Raw genomic sequence first — 24,067 nt, forward strand, 5'->3', positions numbered from 1 at the left:
TTCCTTCTACTCCTAGAAAAAAAAAAAAGCATGGAGATCATTTAAGTGATCCTAAGGTGGTGGTTATTTTAGGTGGAAACAGTAAGTAGTACTACTTTCACAAATGCCATCTGTGATTAGCCCCACTGTTTAGGAACTGCTCCAGTGTCCTATGCGGACCCTGTCCCTTGGCAAAAAGCAAATAAAACCAGTGGAAGAACAGAACAGTTTGTTTAAAACACAGTAGAATTGCAGACTGACCTGCCTGTAGAGTTGATAATGTACTCAAGAATGAATAAATCCTCAGCTTGGCCGGCAGTTGTGCACGGATCCTTGTACAAAGGGTCTGTGCGAGTCTGTGGTGTATAACTGCTTGTTATGGGTTGTGAAAATTGGCTGCCGCTTCTTCTACTGGGAAATGCAGAACAACAAAGTTAAGGTTATAAATGTAGAGCACAGCTGTATCTTCCATTCGGTGCTTTGGCTTCAAGTGCTTTTTTTTTTTTTTTTTTTTTTTTTTTCTTCAAATTTGAGCTGAAAATAATTTCACGAGTAAAATATGAATAATTAAAGAAGCTGTTTGTCTTTGAAGTCCTCAACTTGGGGATGCTGGAAGGCACATCAGTAATGAGGGAGAGGAATCTGTTCTAATTCCTCTGCTACTGTGGTTATCTATTCCAGCATTTCTGTCTGCCAGTTCAATACTGGTTTTCATGTGATACAAAAATAAACACCAGAAAAAAGTCAAGAACAAACAGAATAGCAAAGAACAATAAGAGATCTTTTTCATTTTCTTCTAGCTCCTCTGTGGCACTGCTCAGTCTAATGATATTGCAGCTCTTCAAACCTCAGCTGTCCTCAGACACCCATGATTCTGCGGTCGTGTCTCCACTTTTTGTTTAGACATAGACTCAGGTTACCTGAGTAAGAGCTAGCTATCATATGCTCTTAACCAAAATTGTTCAAGCAAAAGATTACTGGCAAAAAGTGCGCTGTGATTTTTGTCTAACTAGCTCATTTCCATTGTGTCTTGTCTTTTCTTACTGTTCCCTTTCACTCTTCTTCATCTCTCTCCAAGCAAACATTGAATAATTCAATCTGCCGCAAAAGCTCTTTGCAAATAACATTCCTAGCATATTTAGACCTCTTTTCCTCCCCCCAATTTGAATTATACACAAGCTACTTGTGATTTTTATGACTTCATTGTTTTCAGTTGTTCATTAGGTAGCTCAGTGAATTAGCCAGTAATTTACTAGCATGGTGAATTAGCAAGAGGACACAACCTGGGTGGCTTCCACTCACCCCAAAGAGGGGAACAGCTATTGCATATGCAAGTGTTGCAAAGGGGCCGGAGGCCAGAGAGATCCAAGGCTCCAGAGCTGGGAGAAGATTTGAATGCTGGTGGGAGAAATGGCTGAACGTGCTCCATTTCACTCTTCAAACCAGGGCCTGTGGTGATGTTACACTGTCGGGAGAGAACTATTTACATAGCTTCTTTGTGAGTTGCTTAAAAAGGCTCATGATGGTGCAGGGAATCTAGTGAATGTCTATGAAGTGGCTTCCAAAAGTGCTGTGGGGGCAGTTCCGCTGCAAATGCTCTTTAAGGTATTTGTCCCACCACTTGGGAGTTTTGTATTCAAGTTGGAAAAGTCTTGCCTGACTTTCTGTGAATATGGGGTGGGTTTTTTTGATAGGTTGTAAATATCAGGAAGCTTAGTTCATTTGAACAAAATAGTCACTCAGCTCTCTTTGTCTCCCGTCTTATTCTAAGTAACTCTTAATTTTTCTCTGTCGCCTTATTTCTTTTCTTTCCCAACAAATATTCTTCAGTCTTCACTGTACTGATCTAACCTCTAAATCCTGAGATCCCTTCCCTCGCTCCTTGCCCTTTTCTGTCTGAGGATCAAGTCTTTCTGTCTATTTTGCAGCATGCTAGACTGATTGACCGGGCGACCGGTGAGACTGGGGAGAGACCATCTGAGTCTTCTGGTTTATAGCAGCTGATGCTTACTCTTAGATTTTGATAAAGCTGAAGCTGTGTGCATTCAAAATGCCGTTAATATGTGACTGTAGAAACATCCACAAATTCATGTCATTCTGTAAATATACAACGTGCAGCCCTTTTTTGCTTAAGCTTGTGCTACGTCCGTGTAAGTCGAAGTTCAAGAGTGTGAATCAGGTCAAACGTACCTGTGTGTACCACTAGAAGTCATTTGGGCATAAGTCAGGTAAGCTTCTGTAGCTGTCCTGTGTGATTGACAAGTCTGGCGTAATCTGACCCTGAGTTTTTTGGTGTGTCCTGTGGCTGAGGATGGTTTTTTTGGGGGGTAGAAAATAAGGGTTGATGGAAAAAAATATTTACTATCTCTGTGGATATTATGGCTACTACCTTCAGTGACTCGTTAAAATATAAATGCAGGTAAAAGTGGCTTCCTTTTTGTGGTGCTCACATGCTAAATTTAATTTTTTGTGGTCTCTTCTCTGATCTATGAATAAAAAACAAAACAAACCAAAACAAAACTGGATGGAAGTGAAAAGAAGATGGATTTTTTTTTCTCCTTCCTCACTAGGGAGAGGAAGTGACTCGGAAACTGACCTGCCACACAGAAAGATGCCAGATGTAAAAAAAGATGATATGTTGGCGAGGCGGACCTCACACGGTGAACCTAAATCAGCTGTGCCTTTCAACCAGTACCTCCCGAACAAGAGTAATCAGACTTTCTATGTACCCGCTCCACTTCGGAAAAAGAAAGCTGAACGAGAAGAGTACCGCAAGAGCTGGAGCACGGCGACTTCACCGCTAGGAGACAGACCTTTCAGGTAAGACCAGCCTGGCCCAATTCTCCCTTCCTCAGTGATGATGCTTTAACGCTTGCCTAACTTTCACTCTTTTTATAAGACGTATGAAACACCTTCTGCTGTAGTAAATCTTTTGCTGAGATGGTACTGATAAATTGTAACAGTCGGCAAAGGTGGTGATAGAAAAGCAATGGGTGGAAATTCATTGTCTTGATGTCATTATTGTCTACCATACAATGCAATGTATAGCTTGTGTTTGACAAGATGTTGGTTAATATAAGTACCGTGGATGTTGACTCAAAACCAAGGCTGGACAAAAATGTTCTGGATGATCTGTCAAAGTTCTCAAGACAGTTGCTCACTGACGAATGATACTTAGAAGTAATGTTTGATGTATTCAGTCAAAATAGGTAATATTTTTGCTGTGCTTTTAAAAATCAATTTGTTTGTCTGTTATATTCTATACACCGGTATCATTTATGTAGCTGTGACTATGTGTTTCTGCATGCTGGTTTTGTCATCTGATATTTCACTTTTGATTTGGCCCAAGAAGCACTCTCCATTAAAGAGTGTAATTATCTTCATGGATCACTCATCAGAATATCCTTTGGCGTCTTGATATCAACAAAATGTGATTATAATAAATAAGCGTACGTGTTTCAGGCACGGCATACATTAAACTGCCTTGTATAATTCAATAGCAAACCCCACCCTGAAACTATAGAAGAAGAACAGAATGAAACGTCAGGACTGGGTGAAAAGGAGAAAGTGGGTTCCATGGCTCCTGAGGAAAGCTCCCTTAAAAATCAAGTAGGTTTGAATCAAAACAAAGGAAACTCCATAGACCAGTCTCCTTCATGTAATGCAAAAGAAACACCAGCACCCAAGGGGAAAGATGCGGAAGAGATCAGAAAGTTAAGAAGACTCGAACAAGCTGGCATTAAGGTCATGTCAGCAGCCCAGCGCTATGGCAGGTTAGCCCAACGGTGTGGGAAATTGTGCACGCTTCACGTTGCTAGGATTGGCTGAAGTGTGAGTTTCCTCAGTCCGCTGTGATTTCACTTCTCCTAACAAAAATCCAGTCTGCTAAGCACTCACAATTGCTAGTGAAGGTCTTGGTCTGAAAAGGCTTGCGATGCGGCAGCTGTGGATTGCGGAGTTGAATGATGCTAACTGCATTTGTGTTGAGAAATTATATCATCTTACAGCATAATGTAAACAAACTCCAAGAAAAGTACTACACAGACTACTTGTCACCTTCCACCTAAAGCTTTCTTGCATTTAATAAAAAATACCTATAATTTTACATTAAAAATGCCTTGCTTAGGCAAAAGTTTCAAAAACTTACTTCGCTTGTTGGTGTTGGGATGGTTTAGTTTACTGCACCACACTTTTTATGTGGTTAATATTTTTAGCTGTGTTAATAAATGATGCATTTATTTTTAATGGCAGGAACTATAAAAGTACAGTGCTTGTTAACACATGTACCAGTTAAAGCATGGAGGCATAGTTCAGCAGTCATAATTTGACTGACTTTGGCACGGAGTATCAGTAGTTATTCACTTATTACCTGTGTTATTTATTTTTGGATGTTGTTCAATTTGGTTGTTTCCTGTTCTTTAACTCGAGAGCTGAATGATGGCTAGGCTCACTGCCCACACCTTTCCATCACCCGATACTGGATCCTCATGAAAAATCTCTCTTTCTCATGGGGATGGCCCACAAAGCAGAGTTTTAACCAACATGTCAGAAGACTAGGCTCTTATAAATGATCAAAATGGTTTGGCTAAAGGGTAACTGTCCAAGTGTCCTCCCACCTAAAACATTTTATTTTGGATTGTGGGGTGAAACCCTGACAGTGAGTAGTTTAGCAGATGCTGGTTTACAGTCTGGGCTTTGAAGTGTAGCGGTAAAAGTACAGCTCTTATGTGATACAGCCTGTTTATACGTACAGTGGAGCTTGTCTGCGGCCATATGCAGATCTGCCATATGCAGTAAAAACAGTCACGGTATATATGCTGTCGTATGGCCTCTTTTCAGGTTTGCTTCACTGTTGTCAAGCTGTAATGAACCAGTGTTTGTGTGTGGTCATGGGGTACTACTTTAACAAAGCCAAATACTAATGAAGAAGAACTATCAGTCATAAATTAGTCCTTCAGGCTGAGTTAGTTCGCTAGTTGATCAGGAATCCATAAACTGGTAGGATACTACTGCTTCTAGTTTGATAATAATCCTGTTCTGAGTCCGAGGCTGTAGCATTAATGTTAGTAATGTAGTAATATGTAGTAAAATGTAGTAATAGCTTGTGTTTAGCAGTGCTGTGCACAACAAATAGTGCTGTTTGCATTTGGAGGATGCTCGCCATGTTCCCTGAGAGTCCCTTTTCCAACCCTGTGCTTGATCTGATGGCTTGATTTCCACCAAAGAAGCACATGTGAATCAAATGTGTGGTTCTTTGGCGTGAAATCGGGTCTCCCCTTTCCTTGGGCAATCTGTTGTCCTGAGAAGGCAACAGAAATAGCAATCCGTTTTTCCCCCTTGCTCTCAGCAGAAGCAACTCCTGGAATTTGGCAGTTGGAAGAAGGAGGTGCTGCTGGCTTTCTGCCCCAGCTGAGGGTCAAAGAGCAGAACTTTGTAGCCCAAGCTTCACCCTAGTGAAGTAGGACCCCACTCCTGGGGATTGTAGGAAGACACAGCAGAAAAGGCACTGGGGTCAGAGGTCTGTAAGGAAAGTTATTTGTATGGGTAAGTGGAAGAATAGTGGGTGAGGAGAAGGGAATAGTTCAGTAGTGCCACTTTAGGATACAGGGGAGCATTTGATCATCTCTCGTAATGTCTCATTCTCATTTGCTGTTCTTTGAACCTCTCAACTTTCTCTTCTTGGCATCAAATTCAAATTTCTGTGCACTGATGGCACTGAGCAGTTCTCAATCCCTCTTGTTTCTGTATTCTGACCTTTTTTTTTCCTTCACCTCCCTTAGCCCTCATCTTTCTATGATGCCCATCTCTTTTTTTTTTTTCACCTGATATTGTCAGTTGTCTTACACTTGCTATGAGTTGTTAACAGGCTGTTTCCTCTCAGCACTGTGACTTTGAGTTCTACAAGGCATCTAATTGTTTGGAAAGCTGAACCTCAGTTGGGGACCTTTCTGCGTCTAGCACAGGAAGGATTTGAACTTGTATGCAAATGCATTTTTTGCTTGGAATCTAAGAATCTTCATTCTTATGTTCATTGCTGTGCCATGTTCTAGGAAAGGACTCAATTGAACTGCTATAGATGCTATACATATGCATGCCAAAAAAGCATTGCCCGTTCCCAAAGGAGTATATTGTCTCTTTACAGCATGTTGTTTTATTGATATGTGATCCTCCTTGCTTGCTTGTTGTCTGCATCTGTCTCTTATTTACACTATTGTATCTGAAAGATAAGGATCACGTTCATGGAGACTCCCTAAAAAAAGAAGGAGAATTAAGTCTCTTCTAATAAATGATGGAGAGGTAAAGGGTTACAGAGAAATGTGAGCAAGTGAAGAATTCTTGGCACATTCGTTGCAAAAGGGACATGGACTCTTATCTTGTCAGTGCATAAGTATGTAAAACCCTTTCATTGTTCTGAAATGCAACAGAAGGATCCACAAACCTGTACAAGACCCTGCTTCAGCAAGTGCAAACACCCGCAGCCTGATACTTTGGAAGAACCTACTGTACCAGCATGGACCCGTGTGGTGTTTCTGGAAGGGCTGGAGCTAGATATAAAAGAGCAATTTGCAAATTTGCAGGGAATTCTGATGCATTGCAAGCTTCAAATCTACAGTCTTCGCTATCTCTATGGTGAAGTGACCTTAAAAGGTACTTTTTGAGACCATCACAAACTGATTCAGGAGACCCCAAAATGTCACAGCTAATCTCCGATTCCATTAAAAACAAAATGTAAATGAATGGAAAATATTTTTAACCTAGAAACTGATTGCTGAAGTGTAGCTACATACTAAAAGCTGTAAGTTCTTCAGTTATTCATTACAATGACTCATAGTTTTTCTTTTGAATATTGTAACTCCATTTTTTTTGTTGCCAAAACCGTTCTCAGAAATGCTACATTTGATGTTCTCAAGCTTCGATAGCATGGGCAGACATGAGACTGAAAAATCTGAATGATCCCTTTGTTATACATAGGTCTTAAAAATTAAAAGCATAAAACAATACCCCCAACCTAACCAGCTGAATAAATACTCATCTTAATGATTTTCATTTAAGAAGTAAATATGAAGAAGATTTAATGGAATATTATGTGATTTTATACATCCACTATATGTCCGGGGTTCTGAAAATTATTTCTAAATTATTAGATTTCAAGAAAAAGTAACAGTACCAGTAGTAAAGTCTGATTAAAAAGTGAAGTTAATCATATATACCCTGGCTTATTTGGGAGAACAATTCCAGTGTATATGACTTAGATAACTGTTTTCCTTGGTGCCCAAAACGTTAGGCACCATGTGTCTACTTTAGATCAGTATATTTTTCTCTAATGTTTTCAAATTCTTGTACTGGGGAAGGAAAAGATGCCTTAGGAAACTATCAGTGGAAAGTCAGACTCTTTCCCTGGTCATCTTGAACTTGCTGTATTGCAGGTTTGAAAAGCAAATTGGATTTGGGCAAATTACAGTAGTGCATTGACAACCTGTGATTTAGAACTGATGTAGAACACTGTTCAGCAGTGAAATTTGAACCCGAGGATGACCTTGTAGGCCTGTTGATTTTTGGTATGTAAAAGAGTCAACATCCTTAGTAAACTTCTTAGCATATTATTTTAGGGAAGAAAGAATAGAAATTGTTGTTATGAGTGGAAGCTAAGGGGTAGGACAACACTAGCTGATGGAGAGTTAGAAACGCGGAGCGCTGCAAAGCATACAGCAGCTCAGAGCCGTCTGTCCCAGCTGTTTCTGAAGCTGTGGTGAGCAGAGATGCTCATGAGGGAGAGGGACAGCAGCTCCCTTTGGAGCCCTGTCTGCCAGGGATGTCTGTTGCCTTAAATGAAATCTTGATCCTTCAGAGAGATCTCAAGAAAAAGTTGCCTTTGGCTAATTTGAGAGCATTCTCTCCACATTGCTAAGGGGGGGGATCCTGTGCGTTGCAGCGTAACAAGGCGAAGGCCGGCGGTTTTGTCTTGCTCCTCTGTCCTCTGAGGCTGGAGCCAGACTGACCTGTCAGGGAAGGTTTATGGCTTCTCTGTAGCTTTCTCCGGTAACTTTGAGCAGTACTTTGAAAGGGAAACTGGGGCCGTAAAATAAGTGGCATGTATAGTGAGCTTGCAGGGCTTTAAAATGTTTTTAAAAAGCAGCTGATTATAGCACTACTGTTTTCTTAAATCGAAGAGAAACTCGAAGCAACCGCTGAGCTGTTTAGATTTGCTTTCTTAACGTCACTCTCTTTAATCCTTTGTGATACCTACTTTGTCCCTTTGTTTAGCGAGGTGTGCTATATCAAAGAGGAAATGCAAGATATTTGCAGCCTACAAAAGTACTCCGCGGAGCAGTCTACTACTGGATATCCAAATTTCTAAAATATCAATAAATACAGTTTGATTTTTAAGTGGGAGAGTCGCATAGCTCTTGCCATCTGTCTTTTCAGTTTGCTTAAGAGTATTGACTGTTACAAGTTAAAATAAGCTTAGTCTTTCTGGGTACCAGCTGTCAAGGGTTTTTATCGTCGTAATCTCAGTAACAACAAGGTTGTGTTGGTATCAGCCTCGTTTCTGACCAAGGCAGATGGTAGTGTGTTCCAGCGTACCGGTATCATTGGCAAACCGGTGCTGTCATTGTAGCTACTGTACGTCAGCGTTGGCATAGAGGGCTTATTCTGGGGGAAAGGGAAGGTTGGCTAGGGAAAGAATCAAGCGGTGGATGTGTGTGAGAAGAAAAGCAGTTAAGAATATTAGGGCAAACACCCTCAGTGATTACTCAGGTATTAAAAAAAAATAAAATAGAGCCATTAAGAAGAAAAAGTGCCAAATATTTCAGGATTCAGCAATGTTGGCCAGGAATCAGGTATTTGCATGAAATCTTTTGCTTTGTTTGAAGTGTTCAAGAAGTTTAATACTGCCATTTACAGTACTACATTCACTGCGTGTAGTATGTTAAACTAGCTCTTACTGGTTCTTCTGGCTGTAGCGAAAATAAGTAAAGATCCAACATGCTGATTTTCTGTGTGAAGTACTTGCAGATTTGTTACTTGTATATGATAAGTTTTATTTATAACAAGGCTTTACCCAATCTAACAGCAGCCTGGAGCATATTTGATTAACTGTGCTTGTTTTATGACCTGGAGATGAGTGCTGCCACCGCTTCCTCCACCCCTGGTACATCAAGAGCTTTGTTTAATTTTGCTCTGTGTCAGTAAAAAGCCAACATGTGAAGACAACAGAAGGACCCCAGACATCATCCTTCGCAAGGACAACCCCTTCATGATACATTATCAAGGGAAGGATTCCGGTTCAGAAGATGAAGCAGCCAGCAGAGTTCCTGATTTAGAAAAGGATGACTTTGCCACCCGGAGAGCCAGAATGAATCAACCCAAGCACATAGTTCCATTTAATTCCTTTTTAATTGGACCCTATACAAGTAAAGATAAAGGTAAACTGGAAGATGTTAAAAAGCCATTGCAGATGGAAAAGCAGGAACGTGCAAGGTGTGCATTCATGGTCTATTTCTTTCTATTATAATGCTTAATTTCACATGGCTGTGTAGGACTATAGCTGTCTTGGCTACAAAAAACTTAGAGCGTAAAGTAAATCCAAATGGTTTATCGTAAAGTGAACAACAACAAAAAAAGAGATGTAGATTACCAACTGTAATTTTTTGTTAGAGTATCAGGACCAGGAGCTTAAATTGGCTGTGAATGTACATAACACGAAGACTAGACACTTTTGTTATCTAAGCTCATGAGACAGCTCACGAGCGTGAGTAGTGGAGAATAAACTTAGAAGATATTTTTTGCATCTTGGCTCTTTTGCTGAGCATTTTCAGTGCGTATTTTTGGATGCATTTGTTTCATCTAATTCCCTTTTAATGCCCTGCATAAAACATGGACTCAGATAAGTCTTTACTTAAGGCACTGAATATATGTGCCTGCTATACTGCACCAAATTGTTTTGCACGCAGTCCTGATGTTTCTTATATGGCATTGTTTGTGGAAACGGAGCATGAGTTACAAGGTTCCAGCCTAGAAAATCTCTTCTTTCTTCAGTTCAGTGATACAGACCTTTAAGAACCTGCAAAAACAAGTATCTGCTAGGCACTGATCTTCTTCAGGAAACATGTATATTGGTTTTATTTGTGCAAAGAGAAGTGATCCTAGATAAAAACACTATATACACATTACAGTGGACCTTGACTGTAATAACTGATACATTCAGAAAACTTAATATCTAGTAGCTCTTTTCAATAATGCAAAATGTGCCTTTCAGCTGTGGGTAATTTGATTATATTAACATTTTCTAATGACTAGTTTGGCAGGGCATCTGAAGAGCACATAACCAAATTTTAATATTCTAATGCTATTGACATGACTCTAAGATCAAAGAAATTCTGTAGTATGTTTGCAAGCAAAACTTCAATTCACTTTGCTAATAATATGAAAATGAGATACTTTTAACTATTTAAGAGAAAGCTCATTGCAGAAATGCTTAATACAGTAATAAAGTTTTTTCTTGCTTGAGCTAGGAATAGAAGTCATGCAATGAAGTGGCCTCAATAGTGCATGAGCGGGGTAGCGCAGATGAGAGGTTTCAACTTCAAATGATTCATCCCATGTTTACTTCCTAGAATTAATGTAAAACTGATCTTAAAAATTCAGTTTTATCTTCTTGTGCTCTGAACCTCTTCTGTTGATACTGATTTATCATTGCTCCCTCGAAATATCTTTTCTTGCTGAACTGGAATAAATTAGAAGACGACGGGTGCACATGGCATCAGCAGGGCAAATAGTGACAAGCAAGGAGAGCCCACTTCTGCAAACTGAGAAGACCGAGTCAGAGGAGGAACAGCAGGTGAAAGGGCCTGATACTGAGAGAGATGATTTGGCTAAGCGGAAATCTCAAAGTACCCTTCCTCAGCTACAAGAAGGTGTGGTGTTTGTGAATGCCTCTATAACAAAAGCAGATCTGGAGACCTGGAAAAGATTGAAACTGTCAGGGGAGCCCAGGTACGGTTTCTGCCACCCTAGGAAGCATGTTTAGTATGTCACGATCTGCTGTGTGTGCTTGTGGTTTTAAACTTGAAGAATGCTTTGATGACAACCACTCGCTTACCTATTTAAATTTTCAGGAGTCCAGAATCTTTACAGGAATGCTATCTATAATGAAATGAAAGTGTGTCCATCATTTAAAGCACTAGAGTAGTTTCACAGTCGCTCCCCCGGTGGACGCTTCATGTCATATCAGAAAGGAGCCTTGTCTCATGGATCGATCTGCTTTGAAGCTGCTCTAAGTTGAACGGCACAAAGGTCCATGAGGCACCAGTAACTCAGTAGCACTGTGCTGCTGCTAACCAAGTTCTCTTCAGGGATTGAGGCGTTATACCTTGGGATGTTAAGTGAGGATCAGCGTCTCTTTGCATGACTGTGGCTATACTGCTTTTGAGACCTGTGCTAATATATCTGCATGGCATTGTACGCCAGTGCTGAATAAATACACCCGCACAGTTTGTCAGTGCAGCAGGGCTTGCAGGAGCCTCGTTGTATGGTGTAGACCTGCTCTTACTGTAAATTAAACCTCTGCAAAGGCAGCTGGTATAAAGCAGTTATTCTAAGCAATTTCCCTATGGAGATAGCCTATAACGTATGCAGGTGATTTGTGACTCCAGTAGGAATGGGTAACAACTGCTAGCCTTCCTGTTTAGGTGCATGTCATTTTCCAATTAAAGGTAGCCATCTGTTCAGGCATTCTTCTAACAATGTGGTTAGTGTATGTAATTTTAGCTCTAATACAAACCATCAAAACTCAGTCATTCTCTCATCTCAAAGATATTAGGATTCTCTTCATTACTTTTGAGGTAATATATTAAAATCAAGATTCAGTCCCTTTGGTTTAGGTTAAGTGAATTGCCCTTGCTAGTGGTCTCATGCCACTGGAGCCCCACCATGAGTGTGCCGGTGCTTGCGCAGTCCCATGTAACGCATGGCCCAGGTCTATGTGAGCAGATAAGGGAACTATGGCCTTGTTAGGGTGAAGAACTGAGTCTGGAATGGGCCGTATGCTACATTTCTTCCCCTAAGGAAGAACTTCCATGGATGTGCTCCCAGAGTTTCCCCAGCAGGTCTGCAGTATCTTCAGATTTTTTCTGTCATTTGGACCTCAGTGTGCCACAGCTGTTTGTACCTGTGTCCTTGGATTTTAAAATAAAAACCCTTCAAAACCTTAGGGGCATTTAATTTGCTTTATTCTGGGGTCTCATGTTGGGGGGATTCTTTTATTCCTCATTCTGACTAGTGAAGAAGATTTCAAATGTCCCAGTGACACACTGCCACCAACTGAAATCACGGTGAAAGCAGCAGCCCACGATGATTTTGCTGTCCGCAAAGCCAGAGCAAACAAAAAGGCTGGTAGCCCCAAGCAGAAGTTTGTGCATTTTGGGCCAGTAACTGAGATTGATCAACAGAAATGGGACAAGCTCGTTGTTGGCAGAGCTTCATCCAAGAGTGGAACAGAAGAGGAAAGCAAGAAGGACGGTGCGGAGAGTCACTCTGCTGTTGAAAGCTCTCTTTCAACCCCTATTGGCAGTCTCGGGTTTGCTGAACACAGCAATGAAGTATCTAAGCCACAGAATGGGTCCAGGTATTTGGTGTGGCTTCGGAAGGGCTGCTGAGCTGGAAATGAGACCTGGTCTTGCCAGATGCTGATCTGCATGGGGGTGGACTGCAGCCTAGACCAAAGAGCTGTTTACGCGCACGGCCTTGTTCAGAAGTCATCTGATGCCTTCGCAGTATCTTAACATGTTTAGGGTTATGCAAAACGATGCTGTGCCACAGTCTTCTGAGAGCTTGCCTTAAAATTTCTGATGGGCGGTGAAATCATTGGTATCTCAGAGTCTGAGCTGTCGTTCAAGCTTTTTCTGCTTCTTGAATTCCAGCGGCTTTGCTGTGCCTGCTTACAGCACCTTAGGTATTTGTCGTTCAGCTTGCTGGCCTTACCGATGTTCGAAAAATGCTTTCTTCAAACCTAGTGGATTTACTTTCTTTTTGAAGATGTAATGCTGAAAGCAGGGTGTATTTGGTGCTCTGTGTTTCTGGCATTTATCTGGAGGAGAAGTACAGTTCTGGGGAGTTAACATATTAAGAGAACTTACATTTCTTTGGCTTGTCTTTAATTGCTTAGTCCGTGGCTGTAGCAAGAATTTTTAATGAATGCTTTTGGCAAGCAATTCATTCGGTTAAGTTTGTGTGTTCATAAAACATTTGCAAACTGAGTTGGAGGACTCCTCTTCTTACCCTTCATTTGACCCAAGAATGTTTTGTCTTCTCAATCTCATCGCTAGTGAGGTAGCCAAGTCAGGTACAGGTGACTCTTGCAGGAGAATGCCATCACCTGTCCCAGCTTTTGGCATCGTCTCTGAGAAACACACCCCGTGCGGTTTGAACAAATGGCAAGAAAGCATCAAGGAAGAATGTGACGGGCATTTACCAGATGTTGAGAGAGATGATATGTTGGTTAGAAGGATGGGAACTTTCCAGAGGCATACTACTAGCCCTGTTCCCATACATTGTCCTCCTCTGTCAGTAGCTCCTCTGCTGCAGCAGCAGCAAGGGGAGGCAGTAGCTCCTGAGAAGGATTTGAAGACTCCACGGAAAGCAGAAAGGTCAGAGAACAGAAGCAGATCCCTCTGAGCTTCATGCCTGGTTTGTGTGTGGTGTTAGCTTGGATCAGTCAGCAGTGTTGTTCCATTCTTCACACGGCCTTTAAAGATGTGTTTTACTCATTCATCATGGCATGTGTTCTGTTTTATGAAATTACTTACAAGAATGTATCCTATGAACATAAAACAGTCTGCTTTCTTTCATAATATTTAAGTACTTCAGTTGTTAATTGCTGTTCAGCATGAAAACAGCCTTTCATCTTTTGGGGGGATTTCTTTTGCAATCCGTGGTGCTTTGTCCAGACTTCTGTGCCAGCTTCCAAGTGAATAATTCCTTGCATACGTTTTTTATGCAATCCCCGACTTCTAACATATCACCTGCCTAAGTGTGGCCTTCAAGAGAGTTTCCTCTTGCTCCCAATCCCTGTGCTGTAGCCAAAGATACATAGCTGTCCATCTGCAACTGTGTTTTGAGTAACAGTACCCCATGTTGCCTGAGCAGCCGCTTGCCTTTGGGCTGCACAAGTCAGCATTATCATGGAACAGTGTCACTTGTCTCTCTGAGCAGTACTGTCACACGAGAAGAGAGCCAAGAACAGCTTGAAATCCCTCAGCAGCAGAGCGGTGGAACAGAAAACAAAGTGAAATTTCCAGACCCACAAAGAGATGACATGTTGGCCAGAAGAACTGGAGCTTTCCTAAAACAGGCCGGGCCCAGTGTTAAGCAGTTCCTTCCCATGCCATTTTCAAAGCAGCAGGATAAGCAGGGCACAGCTAGAGAGCTTGAGAAGAAAACTATGAGGTAAGAAAGTTGTGCCCCTGTCTTTCCCTTGCAACTGGCCCTGTGGGCTGTTTGTCAAGGTCCCTTGATCTGGAAGAGTTGCCGTTGGCCCAGCAGCGGTTTCTTCCGTACTTGTCCTCAATTCTGTGCTGACTCTTTCTGCTCAGAAGGTGGCAATGCAGGGTTTCTGGCCCTTTTGGTAGAGCCCTGTAAAGACTCGGAGCAGAGCTCTACCAAATGTAAAATTCTAACAGTGCGTGGAAATGGATATGCATAGCAAGATTGTGCTACATTTGCAGAGGTTTCTGGTTAAATATGAGCTCATCATGACAAATGTTTCCAGCAAGAAGTAGAGGTGCTGGATAATGGTAGCTTACGTGCTTGCCTATGGTTTAGCTGGTGCCAGTGACTTCCAAACAGGAAATCTGGAGATGCCAAGATCCCTCCTGATAACACTTGGTGTCTTCCTAAAGCGCCTTTGTTCAGATGTGTGAGGCTGTGTGAGGAAGCCTTTGAGCACAGTTATCGTTTGCTGGTTGAGCCACATGCACGTAGGAGTGGAAGGGTTCTTATTCATCAGCCTCTTCAAAGTACATGAGAAGAAGGATATGCATGTGCCTGTGCATACGCAGATGAAAAACTAGCGTACAGCTCAGCCAGGGCAAGAAAAACTGTCATCTACCATAGAATTGAACAGTGGTTCGGTGCTGAGAAGACCTTAAGTTGAATAGCTTAGTTAAAATATGTACTTAATACTTTAATCTTTGGTGGCATCCAGGACAATTTGTGTTTCTGACTTAGAGGAATGGAATTACAAGTATTTGACTCTCTATTAAAATTGTTTCATGCACCTGCCTCACTTAGCTTGTCACCTATTGGCTATTTGGGGTCGTGGAGGGTTTTTTTAACTTACAGTTATGCTTTTCATTACGTATATGTGATTTTTCAAATGTTGCTTAATACATCTCTTTGCACTGCTGCCTTTGGCTCACTCAGGCCTGAAAAATGTCCACAAGTCTGCATTAATAGCTCTGGAAAACCTGTAATGCAACCGCCACAAGAACAGCAGCAAGGGCAGGAAAAATGCAATCTCCCTCCTGCAGGACAAGCTGAGACTATTTGTACTGCGCAAGTGGATGAAGGTAGCCTTAGTGAAGTCCACCTTGGTCAAACGTCTAAGCTTCAGGAGGTTCCTGAGGAAAGCAAAAGGGAGACATTGTCGTCCAAGGATGAGCATCTGCAAACGTGAGCTCTCTATGGTGTGAATCACGCAGCTTGCACGCCCCTGTGTGCACACTTCAGAATTCAGATTGTGCATTGCCTGGTGTGTTTTCAGTCCAGACTAAAATACTGTATGTCAGTAACGCACTTTTTAGAAACAAACAGAATAGTCGTGTAATGCATTTTCTTTTGAAATATTGAAATGAAAGCTAATTGAAAGGAAATATTTAATTACAGTATATATGTTGAATTGCAAAAAAAGTTTTATGAATAGCAGAGGTTCAGCTGGACTCTGCTCTTTTAGAGGTGTATATTTTTCTTCTCCATGATTAGAAAATGTTGCAGTGTCGACTGTTGTACTTGTTCTTTTATGATAAATCCCAGATACAAATATGTGGTTTGCATGGCTCTAAACAAGACTGGAACTCTAGTGAATTACACTGACTTGTGTATTACCAGTACCTTTTTTCAGCTACACCACTCCCCCCCTCAGAAAAAAAGGCGGGAAAATCCTGTGGTTCACTTTCTACCTATAGTATGTCTCTTCCATTCTTCAGTAATGGTGATTCTGAGCACTGCTGTGGAATATATCTATTAAGTTTTGTTTCCATTCATCGCATGTGTGGCACTTAACGCAAATGTTAATATATTGTCTATTTTCAGTAACTATTTTCTACACCCATTTTAGGTATACTTCAGCAGATTTTTATAATGGGGGCATTAGTATGGGGTCAGGGAGGGATGGGTGGTGTTCTTACATAGTTTGGCCTCCAGATGATTAGGTAAGTCTTGATTGCTGAATACATAATCCCTGAACAGAATGATTCTCTTTTGGTCAGCTTTACTAGTACAGGTTGGATATTCAAGTAACAGTTACCCAAATTGTATGGGTCCAGTTGCGATTACTACTTAATGTATTTATCAACACTCTAATTTTATATTTGGTCTTGTAGATTCGGCCCCAGAACTGCTGTGTCTGATGACGCAGAGTAAGTTGTCTTGTGTTCACAAGATTCTATTTTAAACAACTTACACTGCATGCTTTCCCGTCTTTCTACTAATTTAAAATGCAGTCGATGCCTCATTATTATTATTTTGCAGTGTTCCAGCAAATAAATTTTTCAGAAAAGCACTGAAAAATGGAATGCAATATGGCTTACATTGCAGCTAAAAATGATTTTTATATAAAAGCCCATAAAAACTGAGCATAACACTAATGTCCAGCTGTTGCTTAAAGTATTGTTTCCTCTTTTTTTTTTTTCTTTTCTTTTGTTTTTCTTCTGAATTTCCATTGCCTCTAATCAGCTACAGGTAAAGAGAGCTGGGTTGAATCGGGGCTGAGTGTTGAGATAAAAAAATGAAGTATGACCTATACAGGAAGAAAATAGAAATCCCGAAGTAAAATAAAATCCTTTGTGATCTTCAGAATAATTGCATCTTCAGCTGTTCCTTTATTGTCTTTTACAATTTTTCTCTTGAATCCCTTCTAGGTTGGATTTCATTTAATAATATACTTCATTTTTTTAAGCTCTTCACCTCAATGCTTTATTTTTGACAGAAGGAGTAGGACTGTGACACTTGTCACGCTGCAACATATTTTAATTGTATGTGTATGCATGTAAACTGAAGTTTGGAGTAGTATGCAATGACATTTAGAAAGCTCTGTGAAAGTATTAGCTATTCTTACAAAGTGCAGGCATTTGGAAGCAAAGAAATAGTTGGGAACTACCCACATAATAATGTCCTTAATATCCTTCTTCTGTTCACAGAAATGCTTATGACCTTCTCTGTCTCCCAGATTAAGTCACAAAATAGAAACAACATGGAGGGTTTTTTTTAATAACAAGTATATACAGGGACTCATATATAATTTTTCACCCTTGCCTCTAATGATAAAGACTAGAATCATGGACTGAATAGTCTTTACAAGATCTGTAATACCTTTATGCTGAGCAAAGCCTGTGTCCTCTCACCACAGAGTAAATGTGATCATTTTCAAGTGGCAGAAATCTGTTCAGTCAAATGAAGACATGAGATAAAAGGAGCATAACAACAATGGGGACTTTCCTGCCATTTCAGAAAGCCTACCTATCTGATTGATTTGTTCATTGTTTTCCCACATTTTTGCATGTCTGCATTAAACGCAAACATCAGAGAAGGTACATGGAGATGCCTTCAAAGAGGCATTGCCATGGTTGGTTTTGGTTGTATAATGTGAGAGTGGCAAAGATGAATAAATCATATTGTTTATTCCACATTGATTCTGATTTTGTTTTAAAAGGCAAACCAATAAAAGTTCAAGCCTCACTGTCATCCTTTCCAGATGTGCCACATTTTACAGAGCAACTATTTTCCTAAACTGTCTTTTAAGTTCTTATAAACGTAAGATCGTGTTTTCCCTTCTGAAGACGAAGTACTTACGAAGAATCTAATAAAATTTGGCTCTCAAGTAGGAAAAATAAATTGAACTGACATTTAAAATGCTTCCAAAATGTTTGTCAAGCCTCCTTTGAAAACTTCATAACTTGAATTCAGTCTTAGAGTAGGTGCTCTTTATTCCAGCAGCAAAACTAGAAACTCCTAATGAAGAAACTAGACTGATTAAGTTCCCTTTGCTGGTCAGGGTACAGTAGATGTTGTCATCAGCCCTGGTCTGTCTGGAGGTCGAGAAGAAGCAGTGCTTAGTGTGCTGCTGCAGATCAGCCCCATTTTTATCTCCCCAAGAGATGGAGCTGAATTCTGGTGGCAGCATGACAGTCCAGTGTGAGTTTAGACTTATGCTTTATACTTTAAGCCTGACAAGGAAAGAATAGTGGACTGAGATTTTTGAGTATTTGTTTACTAGAGTCTGATTCCTTAGCCAGCCAGCCTGTTGCTTTTTATGTTTTGTTGGGATTTCTTAAGTGTTAGTATGCCTGTAAAATGGTAATGCAGCCACATAATAAATGCCTTGCATAAGGATTTTTAACATATTCTCATAAAAAGAAGTTTTTTACCTTATTTCTCACTTTCAAATGAAATAGTCTGAACACTCAAGTCCTTGAGGACTTTTTTTATCTGACACTTGTTCAGACCTATTTAAAAAAAAAAAAGAATTGCTGCATGCTATCACTCACAAGAACAACTGTAATTTGTGAGAATAAAGTAGCATAACTTAAAAATCACATCATCCCAAAGATCTAGCCTTCCAAAATACACTGTCTGCGCAGTGTTTTTTCCCAGATCTTTGTTAGAACAGCAGGTCTGGTACACTGGTCAGCAGAAAGGCCTCTTGCTTCCAGACAGAGTTTGGATACAATCCCCAGAGCTTTGCTAATGGCACAGAATTCATGAACATGAATTTGGTACAGTTACATATTAACCCGTCTGCTTGTATGCTGTGTGCGCCTGCTGGTCCAGCACGTGGTTGAAGGAAGGAGTAAATCTAGTTCAGTTCATGCAGGTGTTAGAGATGGGCTGGAGCCAGTTATAGTTTATATAAGAAAGAAATAGGACAAAATGATGTGGGTGGGACTTACAGTGAAAGTGTCTTTTGGCAGAAGCTCAGAGTTTTGGCCCCTTTTATCCTTTTCTAAGGATGAACTTCTCAGGCAGAGAAGTCAATGTAGACGTTTCAGGTGGCCTCGTCTATGTATTCAGGAAAGTAGGTGGTTCTCCTTAATGGGTACTACACGTTGGTCAGAGCAGAGCACAGTGCTTTGAGATGCGATTCCTTCAGATGCTCTCTTGGGAAGATACATTTGCACAGTAACATCTTGCTGCAGAGTTGATGTTTGAACCTGCCTGGTTGCTTATCCTTGGCAATGAAGGCCCAGCAGCGGGAGGTGGCAACTAAAGTAGAAGGTGCACGTGGGGTTGTAGTGTATAGTTTGATTCCTGGCCTAGGCTGAAGCCTTTTCCGGAGTACTTTTTTTATTGCATTGTTAATAGCCATAAAACCTTTGGGTTTGCTGTCTCTGGGCACCCTGGGAGTCCCGAGTGAGCACAGGGAATAAATATTAGCCTTTCATTAGGACATCAGAGGACTTTCAGTAGAAAGTATTTTTGTTTTCCTATCCCAAATCGCAGAGGGCGAGTACTCGTGCACTCTGCTAGAACCAGTTAGCACCATTTCAGGTGTTCTGTTTTCTTCTACTGTACGTGAATGAAAAATTCGCTGACATGAGGGAAGGGTATAAGAAAGGAGCTACACAACCAGTTCGACCCAGTAGGCACAAGATGGCAAATACTTAACACTAAAGGCTTTTCTTAGTGTGAGTTTCAAAAGCTCTTAAACTGGAATAAACCCTTTAAGGGTGAATTTATTACAAGTTATGCATCTCCCAACCTACCTCACCAGTCTGCAAAATACAACTGATATTTAAATGTTCCTTAGTAGGCCTTTAGTTTTAAAAAACAACAAAACTTGCCATCTCTTTAGGTTCTGTTATTTAGGAGCGCTCCAATCCAATCCTGAGAAATGCAACCCTTAAACTGCCCACAGAGAAGCCCAAATTAGTGTACCCCTCAGCACTCTGTTTAAGGGGTGAAGCACAGTGTTATGCTAACCTTGCTGCTTATGCTTAAAGGCAATAGCATGTGTTTCTGTCCCTCATTTCTGAGTAAATGCCTACGGACAGGATGGGATCTGTGCATGTCCTTTTCCATCCACTGTCCAAAGCTTTCAGTTTCCCCTTGAGAGTGGTTCGTTCCCATCTTTGCTTGCCTGAATACAAATGGTGGCTAAATATATACGTGCACAGCTTCCCGTGTCTATTCACTTTGATTACTGTGGGCACAGTTGCCTACAATTTTATCTTCATTGGGTGCTTCTCCTGCTAGTTGGCTCGTTGGCTCACCTAAAGCTACAGGTGATCATTTGAAGACTGCTGTGAAATCACTTCATGTGGAACTGCATGGCTTTTTTTTTTTTAGCTTTTAATGGCACAACTAAGGTCATGTTTTACTAATAATAGGTAGTAGGGGGGGAGTAGTAAGTACGTTATCTTTGTGTGAAGATCTTTATATAATATGAATGGATGTATAATATCAAACCATGACCTTTTTTTTTTTTTTTTCCTTTGACTCTCCAAAGGTCAGGGACAGAAATAGAATGTGTAGAAAGAAACTGTTTTGTCCTGAACGTCAGCTTCGCCTTCTTAGGTTAGATGTATTAATAAGTTGGTGCTGATAGCATTGAGTTTCTTCAAGGCAGGGCGGGGAGAGGAGGAAGTGCCGTGCTGTTTGTGTTGCGTGTACTTCCCTGGGCAGGCTCTCCCCGGGTTTGTAGCAGTAGCATTTAGCCAGCCGTGCTGCCTCTAATATACTTCTCAAGCCTCTCTTGTTTTACACTAAAACGGAAGCTTCTGTCTACGGTGTTAATTGGAGGGGTCTTGAAAACTCACTGGGAAACGAATCTTCAGAAAGTAAAATGTTCTGAACTCTGCTCTGAATGGAATGATTTTAATAAGAGCTATTTATGGAGGTGTAACGTTAGTAATGCTTCTTAGCGAGAGGCAAAGCTGCAGTCAACTAACAAAAACAAGAGAAAGTTGAGGAGTATAATGCCTGAACTACTGTGTGGGAGCCATAGGGATGCTGACTGGTTCTTCTGGGGGACTGCTGCTTTTGGGAGCTTCGTAAGGGTGCAGGTGTCTGATTCTGCTGTAGCACCCTCATGTGGCTTTAGCTCTAACAAGCTGAAGGAATATGAGCCTCTAAATAATGCTGCACCACCTCTTCTTTCCCCCCGTGTTTTAGGAGCATGAGCATGTTTGACATGAGATGTGAAGAAGAAGCTGTGACTCAGCCTCATAGCAAAGCTCGCCATGAGAAACTGCAGAACATACACAACCAGCTGAAAGAGGACGAGACCAGATGGCAAGATGTGAGTATACAACGTCGTCTGCAACGCTGGCATTGAGGCCAACTAGCTAGGCAAAAAAGTACAGCCTGCTAAATCTACAGTTGCTCTCTACTGCTAAAATAATCAGGAGCAGGGTTTTTTTCCTCCCTAATGTATTGTTGCTAAAAGCCTAAGTTCACAAGGTCTCCTGGTGCCTCTGCGTATGCAACAGGTATTTTCCTTTTTTTAAAAAGTGCAATTAAAATACAAAACTAAGCAGGACAGTGAATAAATAGGTTGGACTTGGCTTTAATAAATTTGCATAGATACAGAAAACGCTAACATTTTCCATATTGTCTAAGCAAACAAATTGCCCTTCAAGTTAGCTACACTCTGCTTGGGTTACAAGTCTTTTCCAAACCTTCTTTCTTCAGTGTGTTTTTTAAGCTGTCCTGGCGTTTGGCATTACCGTCAGCAAATTAGTAAGGGCAGAAAAGCATGATTTGCAGGTAAGTTAGTATCAGGAGTTTTAGTACCAATCCTGTTCATTCTTAGAGACTGATTTTAAATGAGGAATTTGGGGCATGTTTTTTAATGAAAACAAGCAAATCTTTTCAGGCATCTAGTACAGTAATTTCCTATTATAAGGACAGCTACTATGAAAAATCTCAGAGAGGTTTTTGGTAGAAAATTCGAGAAAAGAACAGTATATACAACTAAGAACTAACTTTTCATAGTAGAACAATGAAGAACTTCAGCTGAGAGGTCTGTATGTGTGGGAAGCCATAATTTCCCAGCAGAGATAAGAATGAGTCCAAAGGCATTCAAGAGGTTTGAGAACTCTGTGCTGTTGAATGGAAAATCCTCTGAGCGAAAGTGCGTAAGTTTTCCAGGCCCTCAGCACCTTCTACACTGAACTAAAAGTTCTGAAGTGGTACTAAAAATGCCCTTAGCGGAATGTCCTTGGCATTCAGAGGGATTTTTGGAGGCAACACCACATTCATAGTCTGATATTTTTTATATGCCCATGCTGTAAATTTGCCAACAATTAACAGTTTCATGTTTCTTTTTTTTTATTATTGTTATTCTAAAGCATCAGAGCTGGAAAAGATAAACATGTCTGGTTTTTAATTACAAAAAGAGGAGGAGGGCTTATGTTATGAAATTTGCTAATGAAAAACTAATTTCCAAACAACTGGCAATAGTGGGAGTAGCTGAATAAAGAAATATTTTGGTACTTCAATGAGAATAATTAGTAACTGAGGAGAATGAAAGGCCTATGTTTCAAGAAGGGGATTATAGACTGATATATGTAGGTCATGTGAAGAAATACTTTAATGAGCATTCCCTTGAGTGTAATGTCAATAATTTGTGGTTTTAAGCTAAATTAAAAGTGACAAGGTTTGTTCCTGGTTTTAATAAAATAAGTTACGCTTGCAGTACCTTCTGTTGTTTACCAATAAAAATGCAATTAAAATATTTGGAAAACCATGTAATTAATGAAATAGCCTTTGAATTGAGTATGTGTACAGGATCTCTGGTTTTTATTAAAAACAGAATTTGTTAGAGTGCATGAAATATAATCTGTGTACTAATCTCCTGATGTTATAAAGTTAATGACAAATGTGCCCCTACAGTTTCCTGGGAAGTTATTTTTCTTTGCAGAAGTTCTGCAGACGTTCTTTTTTACATGTAAAATTTTGTTCCCTGATTGATTGCAGAGAAATTCTACGTCTTAGAAAACTTCTTTACTATAATACTTTTACTGTGAAAAATATCTTGTCTCTGTGCTGTCCTGAACTTGTGAATTCATAACCCAAGCAGGATGCAAGACATAAGTGACAGTAACAGGTATCTCCTGTGGTGCTCTGGTTTGGTGTCAGGCTGGTTTTGCAGGAAAGGTAAAGAACCAGAATCAATGGATCTTCTGGACAATTTTGGGCCAGCAGCTTCCAAAAAGAATAAGATCATTGCTTCAACAAGGATATATCTACATAGCTGGATAAAAATCATAGGCTTTTTGCTCTGTCATGTCTCACACCAACCAGGTATGAGCCACTTTAGTCCCTAACTTGTGTTGCTCAGATGTGAGCCCAAAATACCAGAGGGTGCCCATGAGGAAAAATTTAAGTTTGGGTACCATTCTGGATTTTTCTGTCAAAAAAGAAAAAAAAACATGGGTCAACCATGCTTGCCTGTTAGTTGGCTGATAGCATGGGCCAGAGTATGGGGCTATCAGCTCTCCAAGGCTCCTGCCTCCCACACACCTGATGATTAAAATTCTTCACCAAACATAGTTTTTCTCCTTCATCTTCCTGGGGAATCAGGTTTTGTCCCTAATGTTGGCCCAAGTGAAAATGAGTGCCCTGACTTGTCCTTTTAGGCCAAATTTCCTGGTATTATTGCCTAGCGTGCTTCTGCAACACTACAAAGCCTAAAAGAAAATACAGCACTGGAGCTATGAAACCCTTACTGGATCCTGCTGTTAGGAGGAAAATCAGTCTGTCAGCATCTTCATTTTATGGTATAATCTCCTTTTCTTTTTAAGATAAACATTGCTGCCTGCAGGTGATGGGAGCCTGGTCCATAGCCAGGAGCAAGTGTTGCAGATCTTGG

At 40.6% G+C, this 24,067-nt stretch overlaps 1 protein-coding gene across 6 annotated transcripts in view; it reads left to right on the forward strand.

Moving 5' to 3' along the window:
- LIMCH1 (LIM and calponin homology domains 1) overlaps positions 1-24,067 on the forward strand; it is a 189,829-nt gene that overhangs the window by 126,282 nt on the left and 39,480 nt on the right. For all 6 annotated transcript variants that reach the window (XM_082482133.1, XM_082482135.1, XM_082482136.1 and 3 more), the window contains 10 exons: positions 2,550-2,799; positions 3,480-3,752; positions 9,172-9,462; positions 10,723-10,977; positions 12,263-12,607; positions 13,308-13,628; positions 14,194-14,427; positions 15,403-15,651; positions 16,581-16,616; positions 21,367-21,493. In XM_082482133.1, coding sequence (XP_082338259.1) covers positions 2,550-2,799; positions 3,480-3,752; positions 9,172-9,462; positions 10,723-10,977; positions 12,263-12,607; positions 13,308-13,628; positions 14,194-14,427; positions 15,403-15,651; positions 16,581-16,616; positions 21,367-21,493 — 2,381 coding nt within the window. The remainder of the gene's footprint in view (positions 1-2,549; positions 2,800-3,479; positions 3,753-9,171; positions 9,463-10,722; positions 10,978-12,262; positions 12,608-13,307; positions 13,629-14,193; positions 14,428-15,402; positions 15,652-16,580; positions 16,617-21,366; positions 21,494-24,067) is intronic.

The sequence above is a fragment of the Vanellus vanellus genome, assembly GCF_965231255.1.
Source record: "Vanellus vanellus genome assembly, chromosome: 4".
Classification (NCBI taxonomy): domain Eukaryota; kingdom Metazoa; phylum Chordata; class Aves; order Charadriiformes; family Charadriidae; genus Vanellus; species Vanellus vanellus.